General features: G+C 64.1%; 1 protein-coding gene and 1 long non-coding RNA gene across 7 annotated transcripts in view; one reads left to right on the top strand and one right to left on the bottom strand.

Moving 5' to 3' along the window:
* LOC138846104 (uncharacterized) overlaps nt 1-2,236 on the bottom strand; it is a 22,863-nt gene extending 20,627 nt beyond the window's left edge. The window contains exon 1 of the long non-coding RNA XR_011383493.1: nt 1,876-2,236. This is a non-coding gene — a long non-coding RNA (uncharacterized lncRNA). The remainder of the gene's footprint in view (nt 1-1,875) is intronic.
* Nucleotides 1,125-20,637, top strand: MLLT6 (MLLT6, PHD finger containing). 6 transcript variants are annotated; one of them, XM_070060790.1, is made up of 20 exons: nt 1,125-1,580; nt 2,720-2,799; nt 3,228-3,282; nt 3,487-3,596; nt 4,425-4,528; nt 4,744-4,837; nt 6,884-7,054; nt 7,909-8,007; nt 10,110-10,326; nt 10,673-11,287; nt 11,623-11,804; nt 11,978-12,086; nt 13,056-13,122; nt 13,297-13,442; nt 13,730-13,927; nt 14,010-14,098; nt 14,817-15,148; nt 15,496-15,586; nt 16,573-16,902; nt 17,430-20,637. In XM_070060790.1, exons 1-20 carry the CDS (start codon nt 1,472-1,474, stop codon nt 17,469-17,471), a joined length of 3,240 nt encoding a protein of 1,079 aa, XP_069916891.1. In that variant the 5' UTR covers nt 1,125-1,471; the 3' UTR covers nt 17,472-20,637. The 6 variants fall into 6 exon arrangements, with proteins under 6 accessions (XP_069916891.1, XP_069916893.1, XP_069916892.1 ...); XM_070060792.1 differs by having other exon boundaries at nt 6,881-7,054; nt 13,312-13,442; XM_070060791.1 differs by having other exon boundaries at nt 6,881-7,054; nt 13,309-13,442.

The raw sequence follows: 20,637 nt of genomic DNA, 5'->3' as shown, positions 1-20,637 counted from the left end.
GGCCCCTTGATGTTCCGGTTGAACAGGTGCTGGTGAAAAGGAGGCGGGCCCGGCGGAAGGGCCTGCCGGGGGGCCGCGCGCCGAGGGGGGCGGCCGCCCCCAGCCCACGCCAGCCCCCCCTCCCCTCGCTCTCTGCCCCTCCCCCCAGGAAGCGTTCCCGGCCGCTAGGGCTTTGAAGTGGAGCCGAAGCCCCCAGGGTCGCCTTCTTCCCTCCAGCGGGTGCGGGCGTGCGTGACCTCTGGTCCCCTTTAGGAAGCGAGTGGGGGTCCGACCTCCTCCCCCTGGCCCACGTCGAGCCGACGCCCCTCGGCTCTTCCCCGCCCCACCCCCGAGGCCCGATTTCGGAGACTCAATTCTCTGGGGCGCTGTGAGACGCGGCGACGTCTGTGTGTGTGTGGCTGGGGCGCAGGGTGACTGCCGGTCCCAGGCGCCTCGCCGTGGCTACAGGTCTCTAACCTGCGCGTCGCCGGGGGCCGGGGCGTGAGTCCGGGCGGGCCCTGGTGCTCGGAGGGTCCCGGTCCCCAGTGCGTGCGCCAGAGCCTGGGAACTCCACGGGAAGCCCCCCTGCGAGGGCAGGAGGGGCTTCACGGCACTGTCTCAGCGCCTGGCACTAGGAAGCCACAGCGATAAATAAATACTTGTTGTGTGGCCGTGTGTGAGTGTCTGCTCTACAGAGTGGCCCCGGAAGAAGGAGCCCCCCCACCCCAGACACGGGGGGCGAGCGGCCCACGCAGCCCAGTTCATTCTCGCGCCCCTTCCCCTGGGGTTTAAGGACAGACCCAGGGAAGAAGACCTGGGGCGGACAGGGGCTGGAGCATCTCAGACCCCGCGGCCCGAGACGGAAGAGCAGGGGGGCGGGAGCGGGCCCGGCGGCCACCGCCGCGAGCCAAAAAGCGAAAAGGAAAGCAGGAAAAGCCGCGCGGAGCGAACGGGCGAAAAGCTCCCTACCAAGCCAGGCTTTGTTCCCTGAACCTAAGACTTTACCCGGCGGCGGGCGGGCCGGGAGCGAGCGAGCGAGCGGAGGCGCGCGGCCATGGCTGCCGCGGCCGGGCAGGGGGGCCGGGGGGGCGGCGCGTGAGCGGGCGGCGCGGGGCGGGCGGGCGCCGGGATGTGCCACTCGGCGCCTCCCCCGCCGGGCCCGGGCTGCGCGGCGGCCGGGCGGCCCTGGTAGCGGGGCCAGCGGCGCGGAGGGGGCGAGCCCGGCGCGCGAGTCTCATTGTTGGGGGGGGGGGCCCGTCGGGGCATGAGGGCGAGAGCACGGCGGGGGGGGCGGCCAGACAGAGCGAGCGAGGAGGAGGAGGAGGAGGAGGACGCCGAGGAGGAGGAAGGAGGAGGCAAAGAAAAGAAGCGGCGGCGGCGGCGGAGGAGGGGGCGAGGAGGCGCGCGGCCCCCCGCTCCCTCCCTCCCCCCCTGACCCCCGACCCCCGCCGGCCGGCCCCCCGCCCCAGCCCCGGAGGGAGCTCATGGGAGTATGAAGGAGATGGTAGGAGGCTGCTGCGTATGTTCGGACGAGAGGGGCTGGGCCGAGAACCCGCTGGTCTACTGCGATGGGCACGCGTGCAGCGTGGCCGTCCACCAAGGTACGGGGGCGGCCGGCGGGGGGCGGCGCGCGCGGGGCGCCCCGGGCCGCACCCTCCCGAGACCTCCCGGGGCTCGCGCGCCCCTCCCCCACCCCACCTGAAGGCGCGGGAGGCGTGGGGGGGCTCCCCCCGCCGGGTCCTGGAGGCCCGGGTCCGGCATTGTTTTCTTGCCTATTGTTCCAGTCCCGCGCCCCCCACCCCAAGTTGAGGGAGTTTGGGGAGAGTCTGGGGAGCGGCGGGCGCGGAGTCCCGCGCCCCACACCGCCCCTGCCCGGGCCGCCGGGGGAATGTTTACCTGCGAGGTGTCCCCTCCCGCACGGTTATTTTGGTCCGGGCTCCGGGAGGAAGAGGTCAAGGGGGGGTCATCCCCCCTCGCTTCCGGAGGCTGGGAGGAGCGGAATTGGGGAGGGAGGAGAAGGGTCCCGGGGGAGCGAGGACTCCTGGAAGCCCCGGGGGCAGAGCGCAGGGAGGAGAGGTGGTGCGGGGGGCCGGCGCGCGAGGAGCGAGGTGTGGAGCTTCCCCCGGCAGCAGCACATGGTTCGGGAGTTAACTCCTTGAGGAATCTTGCCGAGGGCCAGGCTGGCATCTCCCGCCTGGCTGGCACCACCAGCTGGGCCCTCCTTCCCGGGACAGCCTTTGCTGCGGCGGCTGCGGGCTCTTCCCGCCACTCTCCTCCGCTCCCTCTGCGCACTGCACCTGCCCAGAGCCTGGACTTCTGACCCCTACCTGTGCTAGTGGCAAGAGGATGGGGCTCTTGGACCCCCGACTTCCCCACCTTGTCTCTTACTGGCCCTTTAAGAATTGATGCCCCCCCCCAACTCCAACCCCATAACAACAAAACGTGTCTGACTGCTGTGGTTGTTTCTGGGTTCCGGGTGCTGAGGGCTGGCAGGGGCTGGGAGACAGGTCCCGAAGGGTGTGGGGGAGGATCTTCTGGAAGTTTAAGGTCAGGGACTCAGACTTCCCGCCCTGTGTGGAGTGCTTGGTTGTGTGGCTGAAGGCTGGCCTTGTGCTGTTGGGCATTGCCTGGGGGCTGCTGCCCAGTGCACTGACCCCCAGAGAGGGGGAGCAGCCCCCCTCCCCACTTACTCTGGGGAGAAGCCCCTGTCTGCCCGCTGACTCTGCTCTCCCGCCCCCAGCTTGCTATGGCATCGTCCAGGTGCCAACGGGACCCTGGTTCTGCAGGAAATGTGAATCCCAGGAGAGAGCAGCCAGGGTGGTGAGTCCCAGCTGCCCCTCCCCGTTCCCCGCCCCCTCCCGCACACCTGAGCAGCTGGCTGGTCCGATGAAGCCCAGGGACTCTTGAGGCTGAGGCTGGGGTGGGACTTCCTGTCTCCTGCACACCTCCCACCAGCCCCATATCTTCCTGGGCTCATCCCTCCCTCTGCCCCACCTCTGGTGTGCCATGGGGGGACACTTCGGGGTTTTGTTTGTTTGAGCTGTGGATGATGCAAAGTTCCCAGCCCGTGGGAAAGCAGGGGGACCCTCGCGTGCCCACCACGCTCAGCCTTCATGGTTATTACCCCGCGGCCAGTCCTGCTCCCCCACCTGCACCCGTCACTGCGGTGGTGGGCCCTCTGATCCTGGCATGCAGGGAGGGTCCCGTGCAGCACATCTCCCACTTCCTGTGCCCCCTTGCATTGGCAGAGGTGTGAGCTGTGCCCACACAAGGACGGGGCGTTGAAGAGGACTGACAATGGAGGTGAGGGCGCCTTGAGCCACAGGGCTCAGCCGTGGAGGCCCACAACCCCTCTCCCCACCCCCCGCAGGGTCTGGGAAGGCAGAGAGGGCTGGGGTCGAGGCCGCTCTCCTCCCCTGGGGGCTGGCACCGGTGTGGGGGGTGGTCACAAGGGGTGGGGTCTCAGGCTCGCCATCCGCAGCTGAGGCTGGCCCTGCACCGCCCCAGGCTGGGCCCACGTGGTGTGTGCCCTCTACATCCCCGAAGTGCAGTTTGCCAACGTGCTCACCATGGAGCCCATCGTGCTACAGTACGTGCCTCATGATCGCTTCAACAAGGTCAGCACCCCTGCTGGGCCCCAGGCCAGGCTCCGCCCTGGCCAGCCATCCTTGGGTCTCCGTGCAGTGTAACTTGATTCTGTCCAACCAGCACTTTGCGGGAACTCCGGGCGTGGGCAGGTACCCACCACGGAACCAGGCTTCTGTCCACAGACACACCTGCTTTGTGGAACTCAAGCCAAAAAGCAGCTTCCCTCGCAGTCCCCACGTTCATTTCCTGGAGACGGTTTCTTGTGTGCTTACTAGGCGCACAAAGGTGCCAGGCACACGGTGTTCTGTGGCGGTCACAGTGCATGTGCTGCCCCCGCCCCAGTGGCACCCACAGTCTTCTATGGGAAGACCATCAGTCTCACTGAGCAGGCTAAGAGCCACTTGTGACGTGTGCAGGGAAGAGCCGACACGGCACTGGCTTGCTGTCCATTCAGGCGGTCAAGGTCAGAATTGTTGAGGCCGAGACCTGGGAGGTGTGAGGCCAGTGGGGTCCCTGTCCCCGGGCAGAAGGGACAGTCTGTGCAGAGGTCCACAGGTGGAAGTGAGCTTGCCAGTGAGCAAGGCAGACACGGTCCCAGGCTCGCCAGTAGAGCTGTCAGCTCCTGAAAGTTGAGTACAATTTAGAATTGAGTCCCTGGGGCGCACTGACCCATCGCCCGCGTGGCTAGCGCCTGCTGTCCTGAAAAGTGCACGTTTTCCACTATTACAGAAAGTTCTCTTGGCCAGCACTGGCCCAGGATGGTGGGGCGAGGGCCGGGTTGTGGGGGAGGACTGAGGGTTCCTCAGGCAGCAGGACAAGGTGCCCGGAGGAGGGGACAACCGAGCTGTATCCGGCAGACCTGCTACATCTGCGAGGAGCAGGGCCGAGAGAGCAAGGCGGCCTCGGGAGCCTGCATGACCTGTAACCGTCACGGGTGCCGGCAAGCTTTCCACGTCACCTGGTGAGACCCCTGCGCCCGGCCTGGCCCCCTCCCCTGCCCCGCTTTGCCACCGGTGGCCGTCCTGCGGGCTCACCCTAGCGGCTCTCTCTGGCAGTGGCGCCGGTGCCTTCCTTGGATGGCCCTGGCCTCACCTGGACGTGGGTCCCTGGGGGCGGAGGCAGGTGGCTGGGCTGGCCCGTGGCCACGCCCTCCTCAGGCTCACCTCTCCTGGTCAGTGCCCAGATGGCAGGCCTGCTGTGTGAGGAAGAAGTGTTGGAGGTGGACAACGTGAAGTACTGTGGCTACTGCAAGTACCACTTCAGCAAGATGGTGAGCCCCTCTGCCGAGGCGGGGCACCGTGGGGGGCTGTCCACTGAGCCCCTCTGCCGGGGCGGGGCACCGTGGGGGCTGTCCGCTGAGCCCCTCTGCCGGGGCGGGGCACCGTGGGGGGCTGTCCGCTGAGCCCCTCTGCTGGGGCGGGGCACCGTGGGGGGCTGTCCGCTGAGCCCCTCTGCTGGGGCGGGGCACCGTGGGGGCTGGCTGTCCGCTGAATGGGGAAGAAAAAGAAAGCTTGGCTCCGGAGGTGCGACTCAGCTCAGCGGAGCAGGCCACAGCACAAGACAGCCCCCGCCCTGCCCGCCTGACAGTCTGGAAGGCTTCAAGGAAGAGGTGGCAGAAACTAAGGCAGCGTGTATGAGAGAGGTGCTAGCCTCCCCTGAGTTTCCTTAACGTGCTGCTGGCGGGAGCTCTCAACTCAGTGCTGTAGCTCTCCCATTGTATAGATGCGGGAACTGGAAGGCGCACTGAGGCCCCATAAGCTGTCTCTCAGCAGGTGGATGGGGTTCAGAACAGGCATTCGGTTTCAGAGCTTCCTGGAGAGCCTGTGGAGCAAGTGCAGAGGGGCTGGCGAGGACGCAGTCCTGGGAAGAGAAAGCGTGTGCCATGTTTGGTGGGGACAGGGCAGGAGGCTTAGGCAGGCCCATAGCTTCAGAGGCCCAAGGAGAGGCTGGCGAGGAGGCTGTCACAAAGTTCATGGAGAGACTTGCGTGTTCCAGAAGCCGGGAGGGAGGCTGCGGCTTGGACCTCACCCCCAGGCCACAGAAGTTGTGAGCAGGAGGGTAACATGATCAGATTTGTTTTCTAGGAAGATTACCCTGGCAGCCGCTGTGAAGCGGATTGGAAAGGCCCAGGCCAGCGGCTGGGAGACAGCTGCGAGCAGGGGGACAGAGGGAGGAGGCACGATGCTTGCGCTGTGTCTAGGTAGACTCTGCCCGACTGTGGGGTTGGCTGTTAAACAGCGAGTGGGTAAAGCCAGAAGCCGTGGGGGTGCTGTGGGTGGTGCGCTGCTGGCTTCCGCTGGCGGGTAGATGTCCTGACCCACGTCCCCGTGGTCCCCGCGTAGCCTGTTGCTCGGATGTGGTTAGCTCCTCGCTGTCATTTTCAGAAGTGTGCTGGTTTGGGTCCCAAGGTGTGTGCTCGCCTTGGTTTCATGGTTTGATGATGACTTAGGACCAGGTAAGGGGCTCGGTTCGATTTGCAGGAGGTGCTCTGTGGAGAAGATCCCATTGGAAGGATGTCAGGCCATAGGCAGGGCGGTGGGAGCAGCCCCAAGTTCATTGCGTGTTGTGTCTGAGGCTGGAATCCCCAGGGTGCCCACGAGGACAGAGTGGGCCCAAGAGAACACGTTTGGTGTTCACAGGGCAGGAGGGTGCCATTGGGTCAGACAAAACTGAAACTCGCCCTGGGGTTTGGCAGTCAGGAGGTAGTTGGCGACCTTAGAGGGAGCAGCTGCAAGCCCGGGACGGACGAGGCTGCCTGCCCAGGCCAGGAGGGCATTGGTGGTCAAGGCGAGGAGCAGGCAGGCCCTGGCTACAAGAGGGAGCAGGGGGCTCGTTTGGGGTGTTGGTGGTGGTGTTTCTGTCTCACCTTCTCTGGGTCAAGGGCAGCGCATCGCTGGGGACAGGTGGAGAGGAGGGCCGGAGTCAGGAGAGGAGAGGGGGAGTATCAGCGAAGGATGGGATGTGGGGAGTCCTGTGCCCCAGGGAAGGAGGGTCACAGGCTGTGGCTCAGTGTGTTCAAGACAGGCCAGGAGGGTACGGTGGGAACGGTGGGAGAGCAGGCCCCAGGCCACCTCCACCCGGGTCCTGCTGGGGGCCGCCCCTGGGCCTCGGCCACGGACTGGACCCTGGCTGAGCCAGCTGGGGCCGCTCTGGGCTTATGCTCTTTGGCTGAGCAGTGCGACACCGAAGGCACAGGTCTGCTCGGTGCTGGGCGGGGCAGATGGGGTGGCATCGGAATCATTTAGCCTTCAGAAACCTTCCCTGAGCTGAGCGAGAGGAGGGTTGGGCAACTCCTCTCCTTGCTCTCCCCCAGAAGACATCCCGGCCCAGCAGTGGGGGAGGAGGCACGGGCAGTACAGGCGGAGGCAGCGGCAGCGGCAGTACAGGGGGAGGTGGCGGCTTCGTCACTGGCAGGAGGAGCCGGTCAGCCTCGCCGTCCACCCAGCAGGAGAAGCACCCCAGCCACCACGAGCGCGGCCAGAAGAAGGTGAAGCCCTCCCTACGCCACTCCTGCCCACGCCCCTGCACACCCACACCAGCACCCTCACCTCCCTGCCCACACCCCTGCACACTTGCACTAGCACCCTCACCTCCCTGCCCACACCCCTGCACACCCGCACCAGCACCCTCACCTCCCTGCCCACACCCCTGCACACCCGCACCAGCACCCTCACCTCCCTGCCCACACCCCTGCACACCCGCACCAGCACCCTCACCTCCCTGCCCACACCCCTGCACACCCGCACCAGCACCCTCACCTCCCTGCCACGCCCCTACACACCTGCACCGGCACCTGCCCCCGCCTTTCCTCTGAGGTCACTGTGGAGCAGGAAGGGTCTAGGGAGTGAAATGGGGGTGTAGGGGGAGGTGAGGGTGTGGCTTCCCTGTGTCCACGTGGTCCTCCGTGTTCTCCCTGGGACGTGACGGTGTCCCCAGAGCCCCCGATACACAGCTGTGCACGTCCACAGTCCAGGCGTGTGTACTGGCCCAGTTAGTGCCTGTGTCCCCTCATGCCACGTACCCTAGTGTCCCTGTCCCTATGCATGGCTCCCGATCCCAGACAGACTCCCTGGCGGGTGCATGCTGCCATTTGTGCTACTCCGTGTCACTGGCGTGATAGCGGGACAGGCTAATTTTAGCAGGCAGTGAGGACGGGAGGGGCACAGTTGACAGTCAGAAGAACTTGCCTGGGCCACTCCCGTCCAGCTGGAGCCCCCAGCCCTCCATGGGGTGTGATGACTCCCGCTGAGGCCCATCTAAGAGAGTGCCTGCACACCTACCCCTCATGCTGCCCTCAGACAGCCCCCCAGCACCAATGTCTGCCCACTTCTCCTTCCCCAGAGTCGAAAAGACAAAGAACGCCTTAAACAGAAGCACAAGAAGCGGCCTGAGTCACCCCCCAGCATCCTCACCCCACCTGTGGTCCCCACTGCTGACAAGGTACTGCTGTCCATGGGCAGGAGGGAGGGTAAGCCAGGGCCCCAGACACTCGCCCTGTGGCTCCAGGTCCATATCTCCCCTTGCCCCCCCAACTCCTTCTTTCCCGAAGGGGCCTGCACCCCTCATGGCCGGCTGTGACAGTGGGGTACCCCCTGCCTGGTGGCTGCCAGGGCTCCTGCGACAGTCGGGTGCAGCACTCAGGCCTGTCCTCTTAAGTTCTTGGGGCCCCCGGAGATAGGCAGAGGCCCCTATCTCGCGTCAGGACAGCGCCCAAAGCCCGTCACCTAGCCCAGGCCCCGGCCATGCAGGTTGGAGGGCCGAAGGTGCTTGCCAGCGTGGCCTTGAGGGGAAGCCCTGGACAACATCCCCCCACTCCCTGGAGCCCCACCCTCCCTGGCAGGGGCAGGCACATCAGGCCTGTCTCTGGAAATGGGCAACATCTGGGTGAGCAACAGGCAAGCCCGACCCTAGGCCAGGGAGTCGCTAATCCAAGCCAGAGCAGCCCTCCCTGCCCCTCCCTCCAGCCTGCCCTAGGCAAAGGAGAGCCCCAGGGGCCTGGAGACAGGCTTCCTCCTGTGCCATTGCACTGCAGCTCACCCGCCTCCCGCCTCCCGGGGTTGGCAGAGCCCTGGGCATCTTAGCAGGAGGCTCAGGTATCAGGTTTCCAGGGTGATGTTGCTGTGGCAACTGCCCCAGTCACCCTGTCTCCTCCCCGCCTCCCAGGGCTCACCTGGCCCAGCTTGTCATTCGTGTCCTCTGACCCTTCCAGGGGCCTGCAGGCAGGTGGGAAGATTGGGAGTTCCTGCAGGACGAGCTGTCCCTGGGATGTGCCCAGCACTCTGCCCACCACCTCTACCCGCCCCAGCCTTTCGGCCACCCTCCCCCCAGCCCCCTCCTCCCTTGCTCTCAGAGCCACATCTGGCTCCCTTCAGAACTCCAGCTGTTGAAAAGAACAAAGAGGAAGACAGAGAGCAGGGCTCCGCCCAGGGAGGGGCAGTGTAGGGTGGCTCTTTGTGTCCCCGAAAGCGCCCTCCTAGGGCTTGCTGATTCAGCACAAGTTCCCAGTACCTGGTCTCCACCTGGGTGGGGGAGCAGCCTCCCTTCAAGAACCCAGGCGTGCAAGGGGGATGTGGCGAGTCATTCCTTAATCCTCAAAATGATCCAACAAAACAGGTGTTTTATTAACCTCATTTAGTAAGGGAAGAAGCTGAGGCACAGAGAGGTTAAGTAATTGGCAGAAAAGTACCCAGCCAGTCAGTGGTGGAGCTGAGATCTGATGCGGGGCCATCTGGTTGGAATGCTCGGGCTCCCGACCACCGCCTTCAGCGCCTTGGCCTCTTACCGAGCCTGGAGCCTGCCCCCTGCCCCCTGGAGCTAGCATTCTGCCCTGCTGACTCCTCAGTGTGCCATTTGCCCCACGGGTGGGGGTGAGATGCCACCCAACAGGGCATGAGCTCAAGGGCTCAGCACCTGCCCTGCCAACCCCTGTGGCCCTGCTCATCCTGCCACCACCGCTACCCTAGCAGTTAGTGGGGGCCTGGCACGCAGGGACAGCCCATGGCAGGACACAATAGGGACTAGAAATAAGAAGACAGAGTGATTCATGCCACCCCCGCCCCCAGGACCTAGGGAGGCTTTGGGGTAGAGGGGATTTCGGAGCTGGCTTATGGCAGCAGCAAAGTTTCCCAGGGAGAGGAGGGGCCAGGGCCGTGTGCAGAGGGCATGGTGCAAGCCAGGTGAGGCTGGTGTCCAGGAAGAGCATGGGGCCACTGGAGAGGGTGCAGAAGCCAGGCGGCCACAGCGTCCAGTACACAGGGAGGGAGGGGTAGCACAGGGGACCCACGGCTGGTTCTGCGCAGCTTCCCAGCACTGGGCCAACCTCAGGGGCCCCGAACTATTTAGGAAGGGAGGGACAGCTGAGCAGCACATCAGTGCAGGCTCTGGGACCACTCCCATCTCGCCTGCCCTGCCTCAGGGACAGGACATAGCTCCCTGGGTTCAGCGCGCTCTTGCGGGCTCTCCCCAGCTCCCTGGTCCAGGGCTCCCAGGGCCTCACTCCCGTGTCCAGCCCAGGCTGAGCCCTCCCTGCCCTCCCTGCCCAGGTCTCCTCATCGGCTTCCTCCTCCCACCACGAGGCCAGCGCTCAGGAGACCTCGGAGGGCAGCAGGGACTCGAAGGGGAAAAAGTCTTCCAGCCACAGCCTGAGTCACAAGGGAAAGAAGCTGAGCGGTGGGAAAGGTGTGAGCAGTTTTACCTCCGCCTCCTCCTCTTCCTCCTCCTCCTCTTCCTCCTCCTCTGGGGGGCCCTTCCAGCCTGCAGGTGAGTGGGGGCCTCCTGGAGGAGGCTGGGAGCAGGGACAGCCTTCTGCCCTGCGCTGTCCGAGCACGGGCCCTTGCATGTTGGTCGGAGGCCCGCTTACAGTAGAGGGACCCCCACTTGAGACTCCTCTCCGACCCTCCCCCTCAGGCCCAGCCCTCCAGCCCCACTCCTGTCAATCAGCCCCTGATTGGGAAAGGCGGGAAAGGTGCTGGGGCAGGGGACCCTTGTCCCAGGACAGGGACGCAGCAGAGCTGGGACAGGAAACCAGGCCGCAGCAGTCCGCACAGGGGAGTGGGGCTGCCGGGGCCCGGGGTCCAGCTGAAATTCCCTCTCCCTCTGTGCACAGTCTCGTCCCTGCAGAGCTCCCCTGATTTTTCTGCATTTCCCAAACTGGAGCAGCCGGAAGAGGACAAGTACTCCAAGCCCGCAGCCCCCACCCCTCCAGCCCCTCCCTCGCCCCCAGCCCCTGAGCCCCCCAAGGCTGACCTCTTTGAGCAGAAGGTGGTCTTCTCTGGCTTTGGGCCCATTATGCGCTTCTCCACCACCACCTCCAGCTCGGGTCGGACCCGGGCCCCCTCCCCTGGGGACTATAAGTCTCCCCACGTCTTGGGGTCTGGGGCCTCAGCAGGCACCCACAAGCGAATGCCTGCACTGAGCGCCACGCCCGCACCTGCTGAGGAGACCCCCGAGGCGGGCCTGAAGGAGAAGAAGCACAAAGCCAGCAAGAGGAGCCGACATGGGCCAGGCCGTCCCAAGGGCAGCCGGAACAAGGAAGGCCCCAGTGGCCCGGCTACCCCCTCCCTGCCTGGGGCCCAGCTGGCTGGCTTTACGGCCACTGCTGCCTCGCCCTTCTCCGGAGGTTCCTTGGTCAGCTCCGGCCTGGGTGGTCTGTCCTCCCGCACCTTTGGCCCTTCTGGAAGCTTGCCCAGCCTAAGCCTGGAGTCCCCGCTGCTGGGGGCAGGTTAGTGGCCCCTGGAGACAGTGGGCATCTGCAGGCTCAGCCAATCCAGGGAGGGGACAGAGGCACAGCAGGCATGTCCCCAAGGCTCTCCCTGACGCCTCCCTCTGGCGAGGCCCTGGGGAAGCTGGGGTCAGCTGCCAGCAGGACTGACTGAGGAGGAGAACTCTGAGAAACACGGAAGCCAGGTCTGGGCAGGACGTCTGTCAAGCAGGTGTATGGGGTAGACAAGGGCCATCTCTGAGTAGGAGGACTAGATGGTGCATCTGTGGCTGGATCTGGTGGCGCGCACTCCCTGGAGTGGAAGATAACACTGGGTTTCCTTTGCCTCCCTCTAGGCATCTACACCAGTAATAAGGACCCCATCTCCCACGGCGGGGGCATGCTGCGGGCCGCCTGCAGCACCCCGCTCTCCTCCAGCCTGCTGGGAGCCCCAGGGACCTCAGCCCTCCCCCGCCTCAGCCGCTCCCCATTTACCAGCGCCCTCCCCTCCTCCTCTGCTTCTATCTCCACCACTCAGGTAAGGCCTCACTAAGGGGCAGGTGGGGGACAGGGTGCTGGGGCTGACGGCCTGAGAATGCCCTCTCTGGGCTGTCTTCACACACCCCACCCCCACCCCCCCATCCCCCCAGGACACCCCGCTGTGCTCTGGCCCCTAGAGTAACTCCAGGCTGGATTCTCCCCTCCCCTCAGGTGTTTTCTCTGGCTGGCTCTACCTTTAGCCTCCCCTCTACCCACATCTTCGGAACCCCGATGGGTGCCGTTAACCCCCTTCTCACCCAAGCCGAGAGCAGCCACACAGGTATGTGAGTCTCAGCCCCAAGGACTCCCGTCACCTGCCTGTGGCCCCAGAAAGGATGGGAGGGCTTGCTGGCTCCCCACCCCCCCCACCCCCCACCCCCCCACCCCCCGCCCTGCAGACCCCAGATCTTCACATTCAGCAAGGGAGCACTTTCACCTTCCAACACAGTGCTGGGGCAGAGCAGGGCCCATCCCACAAAAGAAAAAGGCAGAGGGGCCCATGAGCTGCCCGGGCCAGTGGAGCGGAAGTGGCAGCACCAGAGCTCACATGGGGGTCTCCTGACTGGAGCCGCCCCTTCTCACCCTTTCAGCGCGGCTGGACTCCGCCGGTACCAGGGTCCCACCGGCGGGGCAACTGTTGTCCAGGGTTCTAGGAGTTAAGGGGGCCGGCCGCAAGGTCCCGCCCTCTCCCTGGAGAGTCTCCCCGGCCCCGGAGAGGTGATTGGTGCGGAGACACCGCCTGCCAGGCCAGGGAATGGGGCCTAGAGCCAGGCCGCTGGTTCGGATCTAAGACCCAGAGAAGTAGGGTGATTATTTTCTCAAACTGAAATCGGGATTGTGGGGCGCAACCAAGTTTCGACTCGTGAGGTAGGAGTTCGTGTATAACGTCTGTCTAGTAGCTGCAATTATTAAGGGCTTGCTGAATGCCCGCTGACCCCTTCAGCCACATGCTGAAGACCTTGAAGTCTTACCCTCACTTCTGAGAGGTTAGTTAGCAGTCTGAAGTCACACAGCTCTCCTGACCTGGCGTTTCTGTAAATCTGGCTCCCAGGGGAGAAACTGGGGAGTTTCTCCCCCGGGCAGCGGGGGCCTGTCTGCCTGGACAAAGGGCCGAGGCCACTGGGGCTTTGCCCCCAAGACGCGGGGGCTTCCCAGCGCGTCTGTCCGTTTGGGGCATCCTGGGGAGGGAGGGTCCCTCCCGGGCAGGGACCCTACCCCGCTGATCCCCGCCCTCCCTTCTCCTTCCAAGAGCCAGACCTGGAGGACTGCAGCTTCCGGTGTCGGGGGACCTCCCCCCAGGAGAGTCTGTCTTCCATGTGAGGGAGGGGCGGCGGCATGGGAGGGGGGTGGGGAGGAGGAAGACCCGCCCGGGAGAGGGAGAGCGTGGCGGCGACCGAAGGGGCCGGGCCGGAACCCTGCGGGCGGGGGCGGAGAGCCCTGGAGTTGAGGGCTCGAGGTGAGCCTGAGCCCGGTTGCCCTTCTGACCCCAGGTCCCCCATCAGCAGCCTCCCCGCACTCTTCGACCAGACGGCGTCCGCACCCTGCGGGGGCGTGCAGCTAGACCCCGCGGCCCCGGGAACCACCAACATGGAGCAGCTGCTGGAGAAGCAGGGAGACGGGGAAGCCGGCGTCAACAGTGAGGAGGGGTGGCCCGGGGCTAGGGAGCCCGGACTTCCCCTCCCTCCCCGAGGCCCCAGACCGCTGAGGGGGTCCGCAGGGTCTGACCTCTAACCCCTGCTGGGCTTTGCTTCTGGCCTGGCTCCCTCTGCGCCCCGCCTGGCCTCGGGCCTCGGGCCTCGGTCCCCCGGGATCCCGCCTCTCCGAGCCCACCTGCCTGGGCAGGCCGGGCCGGGACGAGCGCTCCTCCCAGGCCCCGCCCCGGCCCCGCCCCCCGGCCTCAGCCTCCCGCGCCCTCTCTCGCAGTCGTGGAGATGCTGAAGGCGCTGCACGCGTTGCAGAAGGAAAACCAGCGGCTGCAGGAGCAGATCCTGAGCCTGACGGCCAAGAAGGAGCGGCTGCAGATTCTCAACGTGCAGCTCTCCGTGCCCTTCCCCGCCCTGCCTGCTGCGCTGCCTACGGCCAACGGCCCGGGCCCGGGGCCCTACGGCCTGCCTCCCCAAGGTGAGGGGACCCGGCCAGGCTGCCCGCGGGGGCCGGGGGCCGCTGCCCGGCGGCTCCGCTGCTGACTTCCACCCTCCCGCAGCCGGCAGCAGCGACTCCTTGAGCACCAGCAAGAGCCCTCCTGGGAAGAGCAGCCTCGGCCTGGACCACTCGCTGTCCACTTCTTCTGAGGTGAGCGCCGCGCGGAGGGGCGGGGGGGGGGGCGGCAGGCGGCCCGAGGGCCTCCAGGTGGCTTCGGTACCCTGGCTCAGCAGCCAGTGCGCAAAGCTGGCGCGGCCCTGCTCCCTGTGAGCCAGGCAGGGACCAGGGCCTCCTGTGTGGGTCCCCGGGTGGTTAGGGCAGAGCTGTCTGGGAAGGCTTTCTGAAGGCTTCATTACAGCGCCTCCCACTAAGCAGCTGCCGCGTAATTGGCGGTGGTTGGAGTAGCAATGGCTCTTATTACGTTGTGGTTCGAACTGGACCCAAACAAACTGGGCTCCTGCTCTCCGTCTGCCACCAGCGAGCTTAGTTAGTCTTCCCAGTCGCTGTGTGGAGCGGGTACCGCCGTAGCTGCGGGTCTGGCCTGGGTCTTTCCTCCCAGCTGTCACGCTCTTGTTTGGCTGTTGTTTGCGGAGTTACTTCACCTGTCCGCTGGGAGTAAGGGGCAGCACCTGCTGTCATCACTGTCCCTTATTACGGCAGGAGACGGGGTGCTGGGGCCCCGGGAGTGGCGCTGCACGGGTGGGACTCGTGAGGACTCTGGCGTCTTAGCCCTCGGCCCCTGCCCTGGCTGCACCCTCCAGGTTGCCTGCGGGTGAGGCGGGGGGGTGGCTGTGCTCTGTGAGAGTGCTGGTGGGTGCTGGGCCGGGGGCCTTCCGCCTTCTGACCCCTCCCTCCCCTCCCTCCCCAGGACCCCCACTCAGGCTGCCCGAGCCGCAGCAGCTCGTCGCTCTCCTTCCACAGCACGCCCCCACCGCTGCCCCTGCTCCAGCAGAGCCCCGCCGCCCTGCCTCTGGCCCCGCTCCCACCCCAGCCGCAGAACGGGTTGGGCCGGGCACCTGGGACAGCGGGGCTGGGGGCTGTGCCCATGGCCGAGGGGCTGTTGGGGGGACTGGCGGGCAGTGGGGGCCTGCCCCTCAATGGGCTCCTGGGGGGGTTGAATGGGGCTGCCGCCCCCAACCCTGCAGGCTTGAGCCAGGCTGGCGGGGCCCCCACGCTGCAGCTGCCAGGTTGTCTCAACAGGTGAGGGAGAGCTCGGCTCTGGGGGAGGAAAGGGGGAGGCTGGCGCCAGGAGGGATTCTCCCCAGACCCCCCCCAACCCCCAAAAAGGAAAAAGTCCCGAGACCTTAGATATGTAAGCCTAGGCATCGCTGTCCAGGGACAGGAGCCCGCTCCCCTCCCCTGCCCCTCTCTTCCTCTCTGGGTTTTCCTGCTGGGCAGTTTTTGTACCCAGCAGGTGTCTTCCCATTTCCCTTGGTGCCCTTGGAGCTCTGAGATCTCACGTCCCCTCCCCTTGCCTGGGTCCGAGGGAGAAGCTGGAGTGGGGGGGGAGGAACGAGTGCCTGTCTTCCCTGTACTCTGCCCCCCAGTCTCACGGAGCAGCAGAGACACCTCCTGCAGCAGCAAGAGCAGCAGCTGCAGCAGCTGCAGCAGCTCCTGGCCTCTCCGCAGCTGACCCCGGTAAGGGGCCCCCACACCCCTCCTTGGTTGTCTTGGGGTCCCTGCTGCCCTTTGCCAGCTCTGCCTGGAAGGGCTGACCTCTGAGGGTCTGGGGAGGGAGAGGAAGCTCCAGCTGGGCTGCCATGTGCCATGGAGCCTCTGGACTGGAGCTGGGCCCCTGGGAGCGTGGGTGGGGACAAGGACTGCTGTGGTGCCCTGGGCACGCGGCGTGGCATGCTGCGGTGACTTCAGGGGAGAGGTCATGGCGGGCGGCGGATTCTCAGTTACAGAGCGTTTCGGTCCCAGGCCCGAGGTCTTCCCCAGGACCCCAAGGTCTCGTGCTGAGGGGCTGAGCAGGTGCCACCCCCATCCCAGGGCAGTTTCTTTGGGGTCTGGCTCATCCTGCCAAGATTCCCTTTGGAGAAATAGATCTTTACCTATTAGTCTTGAGGGAGCTGAAAAACTAGGAGAAGGAAACACTTTTCAGAAAGGTAGACAAGAAACTAAGGCAGCTGGTTACGGAGAGGGCCCAGGCAGGCCCAGGAACGGGGGGAGGTTGCTTGAAGAAAGCTGTACGTCACTGTGGGCTCTGGAACGTTGAGAGTGCTTTGCACATTGAAAACAAAAATGCGCGACTTAGGTGAATCGAAGGAAACGGCGGGGGGGATGAAACTTCAGTGTTTTTCACCTTGAGGTGGTAACACCCCAGGGACACTTGTGGTTGCCATAGCAACTGGTGGACTGGTTCAGTGGGTGGGGCCAGGGATGGTCAGCACCCTGTACTCAGCCAGCTGTGCCACATCTGACAAACGCTGACGGGGTGGCCACCATTTTCTGTCCACATCGGGAGACTAAGGCACCAACTGGGAGGTTAGAACAAGAACCTCGGCTGTCTCCCGGTGTCTTGCTTCACACTTTCATGGGGATGGGGCCGGGCCAAGCAGGGCAGGCGGGACCAGGGGAAGGATTGCAGAGGCCCGGGCCCACGCGCAGTCTGGCCCTTGCAGGAACACCAGACTGTTGTATACCAGATGATCCAGCAGATCCAGCAGAAGCGGGAGCTGCAGCGGCTGCAGATGGCCGGGGGCTCCCAGCTGCCCATGGCCAGCCTGTTGGCAGGAAGCTCCACCCCACTGCTGTCGGCGGGCACCCCTGGCCTGCTGCCTGCCGGAGCCCTGGTGGCTCCCTCCCTTGGCAACAACACAAGTCTCCTGGCCGCCGCAGCTGCGGCTGCGGCAGTAGCAGCAGCAGGCGGCCCTCCAGTGCTCACGGCCCAGACCAACCCCTTCCTCAGCTTGTCGGGGGCCGACACCAGTGGCAGTGGCCCCAAAGGAGGGGTGAGTAAGGGGTTGGGGCCTTCCTGGTCTCCCTTCTAGAGTGGGCAGAAGTGGATCATCAGGTTATCAGATGGGGAAAGGAAGCAGCTCCCCTGTCCCCCGTGGGCCTTGCTACAGACCCCAGGGCCTCTGCTCATTGCACATGGCGCCCTCCTCCAGAGCCCAGAGAGAGCCACTCTGTGCAAGGGGCAACAGTCAAGGGCCAATCAGGAAAGAGCGGCCTCTGGGAAGACCAATTAGAAAAAGCCATTTCCTTCCCTAGCAATTAGAAAACAGGCCTCCCTCCCTGTTCCCAGGGCGCTGGCCTGGGCTGGCCCTTGTGTGTTTGCTTCGGTGTCCTTTTGCAGGGTAGGTAGCTTTTCCACCCGACTCGTTGACCCGGGCGTGCACCTGCTAGAGCCCAGCCCAGAGACTCCAGCCGGCTGGCCTTTGGCACCCTGCAGCAGCCTTCTTAGCCCAGGAAGCTCTTAACTGAGCACTAGGGCCAGACACCTCCCACACTCCACCCTCCTTTCCTCTCTTTCCAGACCGCTGACAAAGGAGCCTCCGCCAACCAGGAGAAAGGCTAAATCCACACTCAGACACATACACACACACACACACACCCCTGGCCCCCAAAGTGGAGCGAGCAGATCGTGGCCTGAGGGGTCCCAGCTGGGAGCAGGCGCCAGCACCCAGACACTGGAGAGCCCTGGCCCAGAGCTGTTCCTGGCCGGGGGCTGAGAGCGGAGCCCCTCCCCCCTGCCATGTCCCCGCTGTGAGAGGCTCAGAGGGAGGTCAGGCTCCCAGCCTGCCTAGGCGCTCTCCTCCCAGGGAGCAGAGTGGGCCGTGGACTTGCCATGTAAAATGGGTCAGCACTTGAATGGGCGGAGCGGGGACTAGCCCAGGGCCTGAGCTGGCCGGACTTGACCTGCAGCTTCCCCCAGTCCTGGGCAGATGGCAGACAGGCTCCCTTGGACTGTTTCCGGGCCTCCCTCCTGCCGTGGGGGTCACAAGCTGAGCTTGTAAAAACCCACAGATGGAGAGGGGCTGAGCAAGGGGCAGGAGGGGTGATGGGGAGGCGTAGGTGCGGAAGGGCCCCGCCTTTCTTTGGTGCCCCGCCCATTGTTTGCACTATTGGCTTGAGGAGTGCGGAGGGTGGGGGGAGATGGAGCTGCCTGACTCTCAGTGTGAGTGTGTGTGTGTGTGTGTGTGTGTGCATGCGCGTGCGCAAGCATGTCTGTCTCTCTCCCATGGGCCTGTGGCGGCCAGCCAAGGGCAGGGACAGGAGCAAAGGTTCGATGAAGCAGCATGGGCATGTAGGGTGGGGCACCTTCCCCGCCTCACCAACTTTGGTCCCTTTCTGGGGCAAGAATGGTTAACGAAAACCAGAACAGTACTCCAGTATTGGAGAGTAACTGGGGGCTGGGGGCTTCGAATCAGGGTACTAGCCGGCCTTCCCTCCCCCAGACCCACTTGGTCTCAGGGCCCCCTCAGGGCCCCCCTGCCCCCCGCTGGTGTTTGGCCCTTCCCTGGCATAAGGGGAGCCCCAGGGATTGGGGGAGGGGTGGGGGGGTAAAGTGCCACTTCTTTTAGCAAAAGTGTCCCTCCCACAGCTAGCCAGCCTGCCTCCCGCCCTGTCATGGCCCTCATCTCCACTCACCAGGGAAGCCCCTTCAGCTGACCTGATGGCTGTCCCCTCTCCTGCCAGCCATTGCCCAGGAGCTGCAGTGGGCACTTCCCACCTGCAGACCACCCCTGCCAAGGGCTTTTGGGGGTGGAGGTTGGGGGCAGCCTGTGTCCCTGGGTCAGCTGCACTGGGCAACCCTCACTTCACGTCCATCTCTTTGCATGTGTGGGTTTTCTTGTGTGTGTTTCTGTTTGGGTTGTTTTGTTTTTCTTTGTGTTTTCTTTTTTTTTTTTTTAATAAAGAAAAGAAGAGGTGTATATTTTTGGCAATGACAGAAACGTAGTGCAGATATATTTTTGCCTGTGCTGCTCAACTGTTTTTTTCTGATACTGAGAATAATATTAATATTCCTGTTGATAAGACTTTGTAAGGGGGCTGATGATGGAGGGGGGAGGCCAGAAGCAATTTCTTAGGCACTTGCAAGGGCTTGGGGAGGGGGGAAGCTGCTGTGATAACCTCAGAAATACTCACTTTGTATTAATGCTAAGGATCAGTTAGGAAGACGGGAGAGACTTCAGCATTTAATCATCTTGATTAAGCTCTTTGACTCCCTGCCCCCAAGCCACTGGAAAAAATAGCGGGGTCCTGCCTGAGGCTGACCCCTGCGCAGCAGGAAGTGAGTCCAGTCTGGCCCCTGTGGGCCAAGTGAGAGAGTGCCCTGGCTCCCAGCCTCCTCTCCTGGGGTGCTCACCTCCAAGAGTCTGTTGCACAGCTTTCCCAAGCCCCTCGAGTCTCCTAGGCTGGGGTGCTGGGGCGGGGGTCTGGTGAATCCAAAGAAGGGGCCCAAGCTGGGAACGGGGCTGCTGCCACCCCCCCACACTACTACGTGGGAAGATGGCTATGAGGATCTCACCCTCTCCCAGCCTCAGCCCCCTTTTTTGAAAAAAAAAAATAAAAGTTTGGCCAGGGGTGGGAAGAGACGTAGGTTTCTAGAGCTCTTGTCTAGGGGAAGGGGAGGATGTGGGTTGCAGAGCGGAAGTGGGGTCTGAAAACAGACCACGTGACTGGAGCTCACATCACCCTCAGCAGGGGGTGGGCGTGGTGTGCCTGTGGAGCCCGTGTCTGGCCAGGGGCCACGACTGGCGCATGAGTGTCCTGGCTGGAGGGGCCTTGGCTTTAGGGGTGGTTTGAGCCAGCTCCTCGCTTCCCAGGTGGCAGCGCCAAGACCAGCCTCAGGACCCGGCCTCCATGTGGCTCGTTTGTGTCCTGTGTGTGTGTGCGGGTGTGAGTGCAGGGCTGTGCCCAGGGTGAGAGCGTGTTTGTGTAGCGCTGTCAGCGCAGAGCTGTCGGATCCTCTCCATAGACATGACACTTTAAGGGTTGCCTTTTTTTTTTCCAGTTTTTTGTTTGTTTAGTTCTTGGGTCTACTGCCACCTCCAGGTGCCCACCCCAGCCTCCTAGGAAGGGCCTGGACGAGGGAGGGCGAGCCCCTGTGCCTCCCTTTCCCAGGCTGGAAATGCAGGTGGGCGTCCTGAAAGCAGCTCCTAGCAGCTACCTGGGCATGCAGGGGGCCCAAGTTGAGTAGGTAGCTGGCTCCCACTCCTTTATCCCAGTTGAGTCCTGGGGAGAGGCTCCCACTTGGAGTGAGGGAACGTGGGAGGAAGACAGGGCCCAGCAGCCCTGGCTCCCTCCAGCCACATCGACCTGGATTAAATGGTCGGCGGCAGCTCCCGGCCACTTGGTCTTGATCTACTGAGGAGCTGGGGACTCATCCCCTCATGCTCATCTTCTTCAGCCCGACCTGGGCCTGCGGTGGTGGGACTGGAGACGGGAACCCCAGGTCCACCCCTGCCATCCCAGCCTGTCTCCATGTAGCAGAGCCTTCCCAGGGGAGCAGGGAGGGGCAGCCACAGATTGCAATCCCAGGGGCCCTTTTGCATTCTTTCTAAAACCTCCTTTATATCCTCAGCCCAAAAGGCAATGCCCCTGCCACCTCCAAGCCTGGAATTGTGCATAACCCGGATCTTGTATCTTTGTATAACGGATGTTATTTGTACGAAGGGCAGTTCGTAAACAGCACTTGTTCTTTTAATAAAAGAATGTTTTACAAAAAAAAAAAAAAAAAA

Source organism: Oryctolagus cuniculus, chromosome 17, assembly GCF_964237555.1.
Source record: "Oryctolagus cuniculus chromosome 17, mOryCun1.1, whole genome shotgun sequence".
Classification (NCBI taxonomy): domain Eukaryota; kingdom Metazoa; phylum Chordata; class Mammalia; order Lagomorpha; family Leporidae; genus Oryctolagus; species Oryctolagus cuniculus.
Note: the sequence above shows the minus strand (reverse complement) of the source record. Positions and strands in the feature narration are given on the sequence as shown.

What these genes read in the sequence shown, in the direction of transcription:
- MLLT6 (XM_008271388.3), top strand. Translation starts at nt 1,472, where the DNA reads ATGAAGGAGATGGTAGGAGGCTGCTGCGTATGTTCGGACGAGAGGGGC. An exon ending in CAGCGTGGCCGTCCACCAAG is followed by an intron (nt 1,581 to 2,719) that starts GTACGGGGGCGG and finishes TCCCGCCCCCAG; the next exon opens with CTTGCTATGGCATCGTCCAG. An exon ending in AGCCGAGAGCAGCCACACAG is followed by an intron (nt 12,087 to 13,055) that starts GTATGTGAGTCT and finishes TCTCCTTCCAAG; the next exon opens with AGCCAGACCTGGAGGACTGC.